At 42.2% G+C, this 12,246-nt stretch overlaps 1 protein-coding gene across 2 annotated transcripts in view; it reads right to left on the bottom strand.

Moving 5' to 3' along the window:
* Positions 1-8,397, bottom strand: part of aff2 (AF4/FMR2 family, member 2) — a 150,092-nt gene extending 141,695 nt beyond the window's left edge. For both annotated transcript variants that reach the window (XM_052071355.1, XM_052071364.1), the window contains exon 1: positions 8,161-8,397. In XM_052071355.1, coding sequence (XP_051927315.1) covers positions 8,161-8,213 — 53 coding nt within the window. In that variant the 5' untranslated portion in view covers positions 8,214-8,397. The remainder of the gene's footprint in view (positions 1-8,160) is intronic.
* Between the last annotated feature and the right edge of the window lie 3,849 nt (positions 8,398-12,246).

Genomic DNA, 12,246 nt, shown 5'->3' with positions numbered 1-12,246 from the left:
ACATCGGACATCTCAGTCCAGAAATGTGCAGTGCTGGGAACAGCAAGGATACTGCGCAGAACCCTCAAACTTCCTGGCCTCTGGTAGAGGACCCAAGCTGAATGATGGACGGACACCACCCGAGGGGGGGTGAGACGAGGATTTTTTTTTTTTTACATATATACACAGTATGTAAAAACACTTTTTTTCTCTTCTGAAGAACCTTCCTTCAGTGTTGTCTGGGAAGTCTAGGCAGCTCCGGGATGAGACATGGCTTCTTTTCACAGCCTCTGAGTCGCTGATGATGTTAGTGTGAAGTAGCACCAAGTGGAGCTGTTTTGGCAAACGGAGACTGATCATGGAGCGGGGGTGCAGATTTCAATGTGATGAATGATTTGAAGCTCGCACGCGTGACTGCGCTGATTGAGAGCTCGGGAGCATTGAAAGGCAGATTGAATGTAGGAATGTGAGACTGAACACCGAATACATGCATTCGAAATGGACTGTATGTCAAAGTGTTCTAAGCTAATCTCTTTACTTTGAGGGATGGAGACAGCAGAATATGATTTTCGACTCTCACTAATAAATTTGCAAAAGATAAGGCAAATAATTCAATCAAGCAATAATAATAGCAACAGTAATCAGGGTGTTTTTATGCAGATGTGCATTTTTAGGACGGAAAATGCCCCAGCTGGGAATTCATCATGAGATGATATGACATCAATTCTCTAATTACCTACTCCATTTGTACAGCCCATCACAATCAGCATCAATTAACATCCTCCGCCACCTACCCCTGATTCCACTGCTACAATTAGTCCGATACATGATGTCAGGAGTAGGTTGCATGGAAAGGGAAGTCCTCTCACAATCATACAAAGCTTTCAGATCCTTTTGCAATACAACCAGACAAGGAGTGAGATGAGAGGAGCAAGATCAACCAAGAAGAGTTGAAAGAAAGAGAATGATGAACGGGAGGGGACCTCCGCTGTTGGATTCAGTCACATTTACCAAACGTGGAGGAGAGCGTATTGTTTTTTTTTTCTTTGGAAGGAAATTCCACTGCCACGCACAAAGCGCACATCAAATCATCAAACATCTTACCATGCTTGTGATTTCCACAAAGAACAACTCATTTGAAAAAAAAAAAAACAAATGGAAGGAAAAATTGTTCTCAGCTCAAGGTGTTTTTTTTTTACTTCAGAGTGTCTGCATTAATCTCCTTTTAATATTGAACAGTGTCAACAGTCCATTTCATTTTCGACTAGCCCTGACTCCGCAACCACATCATAAGTGTTCAAAGGCGCATGCGGCTATGGGTAAAGAGCATTAAGTTCAGTAAGAAACAGCTCAATTTCCAATCATTGCTTCGGATCGTGATCAAAATATTCGACATTGAAGAAGGTCTATATATGTAAATCAGTTTGTGAAATAGGCGGCCCGGTAGTCCAGTGGTTAGCGCTTCGGCTTCACAGTGCAGGGGTACCGGGTTCGATTCCAGCTCCGGCCTCCCTGTGTGGAGTTTGCATGTTCTCCCCGGGCCTGCGTGGGTTTTCTCCGGGTGCTCCGGTTTCCTCCCACATTCCAAAAATATGCATGGCAGGCTGATTGAACACTGAATTGTCCCTAGGTGTGAGTGTGAGCGTGGATGGTTGTTCGTCTCTGTGTGCCCTGCGATTGGCTGGCAACCGATTCAGGGTGTCCCCCGCCTACTGCCCGGAGACAGCTGGGATAGGCTCCAGCCCCCCCCCGCGACCCTAGTGAGGATCAAGCGGTTCGGAAGATGAATGAATGAATGAGTTTGTGAAATATGATCCTGAGGTGTCCTAAGTGCTCACCTGCAATAATGGACGCACAGTGGAACTTCTGTTCTGAGCACCATTTGTTCCATGATCCTGGTCACCCGCTGATTTACTGGGCGGTGCAATTTGATTTTTCATCGGAAATAATAAGAGAACAGATTGCATTCATCTGTTTCGCGGTCAAACTGGTGCCCTTGTTCACCTTTATGGAGTGTACAGAGTTGTGTTTATCAGTTAGCCTGGATCGTACATTCAGTTTTTCTACTTTTATTATTGGGGTCAACTTTGGAACTGAGTAACCTCCGAGACATGTGTATCGTTTATTTCCCCCCCACCCCCGACTTAATGTGTAGGTCAGCAGTCAAAGTCCATTTTTTTAAATCTCTTATCCGTCACCGGCACCCTTCTGACGGCATTAGAGAACACAAAAACCTATGACATTCTCACTGTTACCGTCTGTAAAGATTTTGAGTCTGTTAAAAAGTGTGAATTTGACAAAATGTTCCTATTTCCTGAGCTAAAGTCCTTCCAAATCCTTCAATCCATCTCATCATAATGAGTAGATCACCTAAACACTTTTACTGTAAATAATGAGAACCTTAATCAACATTTAATAGTTTACCATTTCGACTGTTTTTATTCGCCCATCTCAGTGATGAAAAGCATCACACAGGGAGGGCGCTTGTAGGTTCTGCTCAGTGCAAGCTCAAGGCACCGAGTGACATATGGCCAGTGCAGTCCTGTAAGTGGCTACGTTTGGAGGGCATGGATGAAAAACAGAAAGGTGGTCAGCGAGGACTTGGGAGTTAAATGGGTCATGTACCCAAACAGATGAGGGCTTTGGTGAAATCTCCAAATGAATGTCAAATGAAGAAAATATTTGTTTCCTCTCGAAGTGTCTTCATATTAAGTAGAACTATGATCAAGAATACTATAAGGAATATTCATCTTCTTCCTAGTCAGCTGGTCTAAACTCAGAAACTCACAGACATGAACCAAGTGTATTATGTCACATGCCAAAATGCCAGCTGCTCAATTCAAGTTGCGCAAAGGCTTTTTTTTAACAATTGCAATGTGTTTCATGCCTTAGGTTTGGATACACGGAAGGCTGAGTTTCGTAAAAATGTATACTTGCGTTTGAAAGTGCCCCACTGAAATTGTTTCTGGGCAATTAAATATAGTTTGCTGCTATGCACAATGTGACTTTTACAAATAAAAAGTGTGGGTGAGGTAAAATAATAACAACAAATGGCCGTTCGTTACTAAGAGAACTGTCGTCAGTAATAGAGTTGAATCACCCATCATTTCTTCATAGGTTAATAAAACCCTAGCTTCAGGTACTTAGGATTAACTTGCATAATAATGCTCCTCAAATTTAGAAAGGAACTCCTAAAATGAAGTCATTTATCAGCTTCTTTCAAAGAAAAAAAAAGTTATTTCAAGTCTTGATATTTGTTCAACATTGTAGTGAAAATCCAGACTCAATGACTCAACTGTAAATATGACACAGTCAAAACATTTTGTCCTGGTTCATAAGGCTCCATACGTGGCTAATTTCTCAGTACACAAACATGTTTTTGTGAAACACTTAATCACGCGGCTCACTGTGCCCGCTTCGCCTTCCATTCTACACCGGCTGTCGCAGTCTGCGGAGAATAATTTGTATTTCTCTGTGTTCCATCGTTTGAGCATCATTAATAAATGCACCTCTGGGAAATGTTTCTTTAACTTTGTACATTTCGAATGTGTCAAGAGTGTAAACAGTTAAGAGAGTGTTTGTAATCAATTAGAGGTAAATTACAGTAGATTACATGCATGTATTATTTCCCGGCGCATACCACATAAGCAGGTGATGTAAATTACTGCGGTAATGTCATGCTCTGTCACTCATCCCTTGTAGGCAACAGAAAAAAAAAAGGAGCAATCCAATTCAGTCTATCAATTACTGTCCCCGATGCGGCACGGTGGTCAACTGGTTAGCAAGTCCAGTTCACAGTGCAGAGGTGCAGGGTTAGATTCTGGCTACGGACTTCCAGTGCGGAGTTTGTATGTTCTCCCCGTGCCTGCGTGGGTTTTCTTTGGGTACTCCTCATTACAAAAAGCATGCATGGCAGATTATCGGAACACTCTAAATTGTCCGAAGGTGTGATTGTGAGTATGGACGATTGTTCGGTGAATGTGTGCCCTGCGATTGGCTGGCTGTCATAATGACGGGTTCTAACGAATTATTTTAAATTGATTTCATCTGAACTGCTGTGCTTTGCATTTCATTCGGCTGATTGGCTCCAGAATGCTGAAAGTAAACACAATACTTCAGGTAGGAAAACCATCATGACCACAGTCAATCAAAGAGCAGCTAGCGTTCTCGTTGCGCTGGATTTTGATCAACCATGCTCTGCTATATGGCTCTGATGTGTTCATGTACATATCCTTATCACCGAAACCCGGCATTTATTAGCTTTTTAACTCTTACCATCCCGTCTCAGGAGGCTGCCTCACACAGCAGCATCAACTATGAACCAATTATTTTCTCTCTGTAGCATGACTTTAAAGTGTCTTCAATGATTCAAAACAGTGATGCCAAGTCAAGTTATTGTGCATGCCATTTCTACTTGTTCGTAATACACTTCTTAACATGATTGAATATGTACTTTAATAAAATTGTTTATCAGATTTTTTTTTTATAATTCAGCAAGCAACAGATTAGGGACAAATGCGTTTAAATGTCGAATGATTGACGCCGTGAATGTTTTGATGCAAACATTAGACGTGTAATGTTCTTGTATTTGTTATGCTGCTGTGAAAGGCAGTTGCACTTAATTGTCTGTTTTTCACGTAAAAAAGTGAGCTGCAGTTTAAACACTCACTCACGAAGTCCACCAGACTAGTATCAGTCGCCGTTACATTCACGACAAAAAACGTAAACAAATTACAGGGGTGACTCAACCAGATGTCGGTTGGATTTTTGATGTTGTTGTTTTGGCACTGACCTGTGAGCAATGACTTGAGAATTGTGGTGGGAGTTTTTTTTGGGGGGGGGGGGGGGGGGGGGATTAATAACATTTCCATTAATTTCAGCAGGTAATGCTAATTAATGATACACATGACTTGAGTGACAAGCGTGGTCATGAAACTGTTTGAACGTGCATGTCATGGCACCTTTGTATTGGTATAATGCAGTGTCGCTCTATTTCAGTGCACACTACCACTTCTAACCTTCTAGGTTTCGGTTCACTTGCATTAAGGCATAGGTGTCAAACTCGGGTCCTGGAGGGCTGCTGTCCTGCATGTTTTCCAAGTCTCCCTGTTGCAACACACCTGATTCAAATGATCAGATCATCAGCAAGCTCTGCAGAAGTCCGATATTGAACCTGTTCATTTGAATCAGGTGTGTTGCAACAGGGAAAACGTGCAGGACAGCGGCCCTCCAGGATCTGAGTTTGACACCTATGCATTAAGGCAACCATATTCAGCAGATGGGGCCGTCTTGAAAAAAATATTTATGTGGATAGAGCACCCATCTACAGTACATGTAGAAGCCACCTTTAAGACTAGAGTGGGAACCCTTGCGCTTGTCACAATATGAGGTACAGCTAACAAGTCACACAAACATGTTATAGGATTGTTCACCCTTCATGGATGTCTGTGCTCTGCTGAGTGCAATTCAAGTTATCTCTCTAAAAGGAGAATTTGTGGTATACATCCAGTAGAGACTCTCATTAAATCGTGCGGCTCCATCACTAGCTGTGCTTTAAAATCCACACCCCATTTTGCTACCTCTCATTCTGGCATGCAGCCTTCACTGAATGGAACCAATTAACAGAAAAGCTAAAACACACTGTATACAGCTACCGGTAATTACCTGCTTCTGATGGCCTTAAACCATTAGTTAATTTCATATTTAGATCATTCTGCAGTTACATGCTATGAATACATCTTTTTTTGTTTTTGTTTTTGCTTTTGTTAGTAGTAATAGAGCTTACAAATTTCTCTTTAATGTATTAATTATGCCTGTGCAGATATATATACCGGTATATATGTATATACTAAGTTCATTTTCTGCTCTCCTATAGCTTCTCAGGATCCAGCGAGGACATTTCAATTGAGTACCATGTACAAACTGTGACTCATGCATGACTATGATCTGTCCATGCTGTCATGTCACACAGTGCACAAGCAATCACGCACTTGTGACTGACACACTTTAACCCACACGTTAACACCCGAGCAGGATCCATTATTCAGACTGCTCATTTGTGCACATTTCCATATTCCCTTTCCAGGAATAAAGCCGTTGTCTGTGCCAGACCCGTTTCCCATCACGAGCAGCTGTCAGCCGCTGTGTGATGGACTGGTGGCAGAGCGAGGGCAACGTGTAGACACCCTGAGCTTGTTGTTTAGCCCTGAGCTGCTCCGCTCCAGCAGTGGGGGGTTAAGTACCTTGCTCCGGGGCCTTCCATGGTGGCTGCTGAGGGACAGCACTGTGAGTATGCGTGCGTCATTTTACCCCGCTTAGATTTTCCAGCAAAAGAACACACAGCCAAAAAAGCAGCATTGTTGCCAAGTTACTGTTGCGCCACTGTAACACATGGTTGACCTGGAGATGTGGTGATACAAAATACAATGATGCTCCTTCGACTGAGCTCTTGACAAACCCACAAAATGACCATGAAATGAAATGCGGTCTCAAAATCTACAGCCGCGCCAGTACTTGGCTCATTCTATATGCCATTGTTAATTGTTTTCTTATTTCTTTCACAGGTCCTGTGCACACAGCCGAAACTAAAAGTTATTTGCTGCAAGTGAAAATGATGTGCAAGTTCCTTTAACTATATATAACATCACACCAATGTTTGAAGTTGCAAGAAAAATCAGTTTCTTCTTTAGCAACTTGGAAATATTCATGAACACATTTGAATGCCATCAGAGACATTCGGATAACATACAAATCCGGCGGAGTGATACGTTTTGTTTTCACTTCTTGCAGTTGAGTACACTTACTCATACACTTAAATCACTGCCTATCATAGTTGTTTTTGCCATGATAAAGTGTTCTTTGTTATTTTTTGCGTCAAGCAATAATTTAACTAGAACAGGCTACTACTGTACTACTAACAGGCTCCTGTACACCTCTGTGTCAAAGTCAAGGCCCGGGGGCCATATCTGGCCCGCCACATCATTTTATTTGGCCCGCAAAAGCAAATCAAGCATGTCAAGTTCTATGATGCTTGCTAAAGTCTGAATCAAAATTTCTAATTGGCACATGTCACATTCTTGATTTCTGATGTTAAAACTAGTAATTCATCAATTTGTTGTGCGCTGCGTATGTAATATGTGGAGGTGATTAAACATATTTATGTTTTCCCAAAATTCATAAAGGCACTGCAAGGCAAACCGTCACAACAATGTGGCCCGCGACAAAAAAAGAGTTTGACACCCCTGCTGTACATGTTTTGACCGCATTAAATCACGTGTTCTAGAGTCTACAAAAAGGATGATGTCAGCCACTGTGCATGTAAACATTATCTATTCACTAACTCAAAGAAAATCTCTGAAAAAAGTAGGAAATCCATATTGCTTGTTTATTGATCAAATCAATTGTTTTGTTTCTTCAAACACTCTTGGAACAATGGCAACAATGGCACAATGGCAACAAAGTATTTCAAAGAAACACATACACCAGCCACAACATTTGGTGCACCTGCATAACAATTAATGCAATTTCATACTGTTGCTATTTAATCGCTATTCGTACATACACACATCCTGTGAATCTATGTTGTGTCCGAAGAGGGCATGAATACAGTATACATCCTCACAGTGCAAATATTTAAATGCTGCTATTTCTGGAATCTTTACATCAGAGATGCAATCGCTTGTGTTTTAACAAAACGGATGGTTTCCAACCCCACCGTACAACTCGGTGGACGCTCAAGGGTGCAGCATGCTCACACCACAAATGATGCCCATTCATCCTTCCGTTGCAAGTTGACTCGTTTGCACGTGAGTCCACTCAGACGCATTTTCAACTCTGGCAACAGCTTGATGCCACAAGCAAGCGTACACTATGGAACTTCCTGATACCTGTTAACACTGCGTGCACGTGACTGTGTTCTCACGATGTGGCTTTGCTGACCACTATATGTCTCGCAATCCAACATTCCATCATTGCACAATAGGACTCCAAAAGCCGGTGTTGCACCCATGCATTTGTGTCAGCCAAACATCGGTGACACAAAGGAAAGCTAAGCGGGACCCACTTTTGGCTTCATCTCCATCACTCGTAAAAACAAAATACAAGTCTTACATTGGGGCGCTTTCGTGTCCACGTTTAATTGAAAAAAAAGAAGAGACAATAAAAGAGACTACATGAACTCACCATGGTTGTTCAAGCTCCCAGTCTCGGAAAAAGTCCAGTTCAAAGAGATCCATGACAGGCTCCGACTGGCTTTTGTGAGGCTGTTCAGAATCCAAACCTTGTGCTACGTGGTTCTACATGGGCAAGTGACACACGTACTGTGCGTGTGCGTGCGTGACACAGACAGAGGGGGGAGTGAGAAGGAGAGTAGACACAAGCGGCTGCCTCTGCCAGGAATCTGCTACGTGGTCGAGGCAAGCTGACAGCAAAGCAGAAGAGGGAGGGAGGGTGCGCGCGCGCGCGCCCGCTGAATAAGACTGCACACAAGACAGGCACAAACTGCAAAAAAAAAAAAAAAAAGGAGGGAAAAAAAAAGAAAAACGTTTTCTATATGAAGACTCGTGTCTGTGGTGAACTAAAGCGCGTGTCAGATTTAATAAAATACAGTTAAATTGTTGTACCTTCATCTGGCTGCACTCTGCGAAACTCTGTGAAGATTTACACTCTTATCGTCTGATAAGTCACCTCGAATTTACACACATAAATATTGTGTGTAACATTTTTTTTTTGGTTGGGGGGTGCAGTCACCACACTGAGATAGAGTAAATTCAGCTTTCTGATTCAAAGCGGTGACAGTAAGTATAAAAGCTTAAAAGCTGAAATGAGAGGATTCTTTGTTCATCTCGCGCAACTCAGTGGCAGGGCCATAGCGAGCATTTTAAATATCTGACTGAGGCCCATTACCCCTCATCTCTCCCCTTCCACATTCGGAACATACACCCTCCAAGATACTTTCTTAGTCTTACGATTTGTTTGATTCTGTAGAAATCCGGATCACATTCTGAATTATTTTAAATGCTTGTTGAAATGTTTTATCATGGCTGATATATTTCATAAATCATAACAATGGACCATATAATGCAGCCAAAATGTGGCAGCATTTGGTTGGGGACAGCCACTGGTATTTTTTCCCCATGTAGGTTTAGGATTGTTAACAGGACACACTCAAACATAAACATAAAAGATGGTGCAATTCTATTCTGGAGCAGCAGAAACGTTCAGGTATATATCAACTCGAAACGAGTACAAAAATTCAGGGTCACACCTCCCAAAATGTGATGCCAGAAGCAGTGGCAGGAGGTAACATTTTTTTCAGGTATCTGTACTTAAGAGGAATAATTATTTTTTCTGACAACTTTTTACATTATTGGATTGGATTGGATAAAACTTTATTGTCAAATGTACTGTATGTGTAACATGTAACATACAGCACAGACATTTCATCTTTACATTCAAATAAAAATATCTGTACTTTCTTACTTTGTCAAACATACCTTGTCAACCTTAATGCAAAAAACGGGCTAGCCAGGAAGAGACAAAGTCAACCACGTTGAGATTTTTTATTGATTAGAGAGTAAATGAGATATTGGCGGATTTAGAGCAGAAAAAAATAGAGACAGCAAAGACATGGGGCAATGTGAAACAGGGAGCATTAACAATGATGATACAACCGAGTGAGAGATATTCCCTATCCATGGATGTACTTAAGATATATTTTTAATTTTTTTTATGCCGTCGGCTTCAAGAGTATGTGGCAAATACTATTGTGTTTTCTGCCATCTTAAAACCACATGTTTTCGGTGTTCACAAATTCTCTGCCTGTGTGCAGTCATTTGTCAGTCACCAATAGCTAATTAAAGTAACGTTCTGTTAGTCAGTTCACAGCATTAGCAAAGCTATGGGAAGCTAATTTTTACTCTTGTACTTAAGACATTTCGTCTGCTGTTTTTAATACAAAATAATACTTAAGTTATGGAGCCAGAGAGACAAGTAATGGCACTTCTCCTACTGCAGGGGTGACCAAACTGGGTCCTCAAGGGCCACTGTCCTGCCTGTTTTCCAGTTCTCCCAGGGGCAACACACCTGCTTCAAATAATTGGGGGTCGTTCTAATGCTGCTTCAGAGCTGGATGTTGAGCTGACCATCTGAAGCAGGTGTGTTGCAGCCGGGAGAGATAGAAAACAGGTAAGAGCTGGACATGCCTTTCCGACTGTGTGACGACATTTGCCATCTCTGGCCGGAAGGGTCATCATGGTGGTAAGAGCAAGGCAGCGAGCTACAGTAAACTTACGAGCCTTCGGCCACCAGAGGGCCCCCAAGAGTTGTTCGAGTCGCAGGCTCCCAATGTGCCTGCTGCAAGTGGAGCTCGTGGTGCCTCCCTGGAGGTCCAAGTCAAGCAGGCTCATGGAGGGCCAGGTAACAATGAGCAAGTGAAAGGCCAACCACTGGAAAGTGCTGCGATTTGTTTTTCCCTCTGACTCTCAATGTGAAGAAAAAGGAAATTTGATGAAACAGCTTCTATTCTATTCATTGTATGATTTAAGTGAATGAAAAGCAAGCTTGTGGAGCCCAACATAATATATACAGTATATTCCCTAGTGAATATATGTCATTCAAAAATATAATTTTGTTTGTATAAACAGAATGAGCTCATTAGAACACATTTGATGTCTAGTGTCTGCGCTGATTGATCGTCATTTAAACTTTTACCTCATTAATTAGCACAGAACCTTTCTGAAGCAGGAAATATGAAGCCCATAATATGAAGTCAAACCCTGGACCTCCGAATTGTAGTCTGATTTGCTAATCACCCATCCCACTGAGCTACTGTTGAATTTATGTCTTGCCCTTTTCCAATTTTCTTCTATATCGAATTCATTACCTTTCTTCGACAACTCTGCTCATGTTTCCATACAAGTTTGTCCTCCACCCTCATTTCCGAGCAGGCCTGGAACTGGTGTGTCATTAAATGTTAGTGGAGGACCATTCTGACTCGATAGTCATCATGCACTTACCACGACTCGTGCCCAGCAGCAGGTTTACTGTTTATGCCTTGCCTTGAGAAATGATTGAGCAGATGGTACAAACGTCTCACTCAGCATGTGTGGTGGCGGGCATTCTAACTGTGGCTTCTTTGTGTGACACCACTGTCTCCCACGCAAAAGCTTGCAGTTTTATAAGATGACAGTAGATCAACGCGCACACACACACACACACACGCACACACACACACACACACACACACACACACACGCACGCGCACACACACATGCGTAAAAATACTGCACAAAATAATATTCGCGGGTGTGCTGCAGCAGTGTGTGACATACACTGTGTGCATACAAAAATAGTGTGTGTTTTAGTGTGTGCACGCGTGCTTCAGTGTGTGCGCGGCTATTTAAGGGTGCGTGTGCGCGCGCGCACGTGTGTGGTCTAAGGCAACATGCCAGCATTACTCTGCATCACACTCTGCAAGTACAAACAGCAGGCTATAACAGAGATGAGGAGAGACGAATATATCTTATTCAACAATGCAGAATTTAGGATTTAGATCTCAGCTCCTTTGTCCTCCCTCCAGATGAAGTGTGTCATTTAAACCTCACAGTGCCATGGGAATACCCATAAGCATGGCCATGACCTTAATACAATCCAGCCATTTTATTGATATAAAAAACTTCACGCACATAAAAAAATAATAAATCACACCTTTGTCTGGTGCTTTAAGCATCAAACACGTTGTATTTATGTGTGTGTGCGCGTGTGCGCGTGTGTGTGCGTGTGTGCGTGCGTGCGTGTGTGTGCGTGTGTGTGTGGAGGCTGTCCAAAACTAGGTCAGACCTTGAAAGTGAGAGTTCGGAGAGAGAGAGAGAGAGAGAGGGGGGGGGGGGTGCAAATGATGCGAGTTTAATACAGAAATTGCAGGGTGAGTTAGTGGTGCATAAAATGCCAAAAAGAGCCTGAAAGACTCTGAGATAAAATATCATTGTGACAAGGAAATGATTACAACCCTCGACTCCAGTTCAACTCATCCCGACATAATCATTGCTGTTTTTCATAATTTTACTGACTGTTATTTTTTAGCAATGAACAGGTTCATAATGTTACAATAATAAATAAACATTACGACGTGAAGCAGTTCCACGTGGGAGACACTCCTGTCTCACTCCTCGTAAAGAGACAGTGCCACAACGCCCTCATGTGGTTTCTAATCAATACTGCATGGTTATTTTTCATTCATTGAGAAATGTGATTACGCTAAAATGATTT

Source organism: Hippocampus zosterae, chromosome 1 (assembly GCF_025434085.1).
Source record: "Hippocampus zosterae strain Florida chromosome 1, ASM2543408v3, whole genome shotgun sequence".
Classification (NCBI taxonomy): Eukaryota; Metazoa; Chordata; class Actinopteri; order Syngnathiformes; family Syngnathidae; genus Hippocampus; species Hippocampus zosterae.
This window is presented reverse-complemented; position numbering and strand designations above follow the sequence as displayed.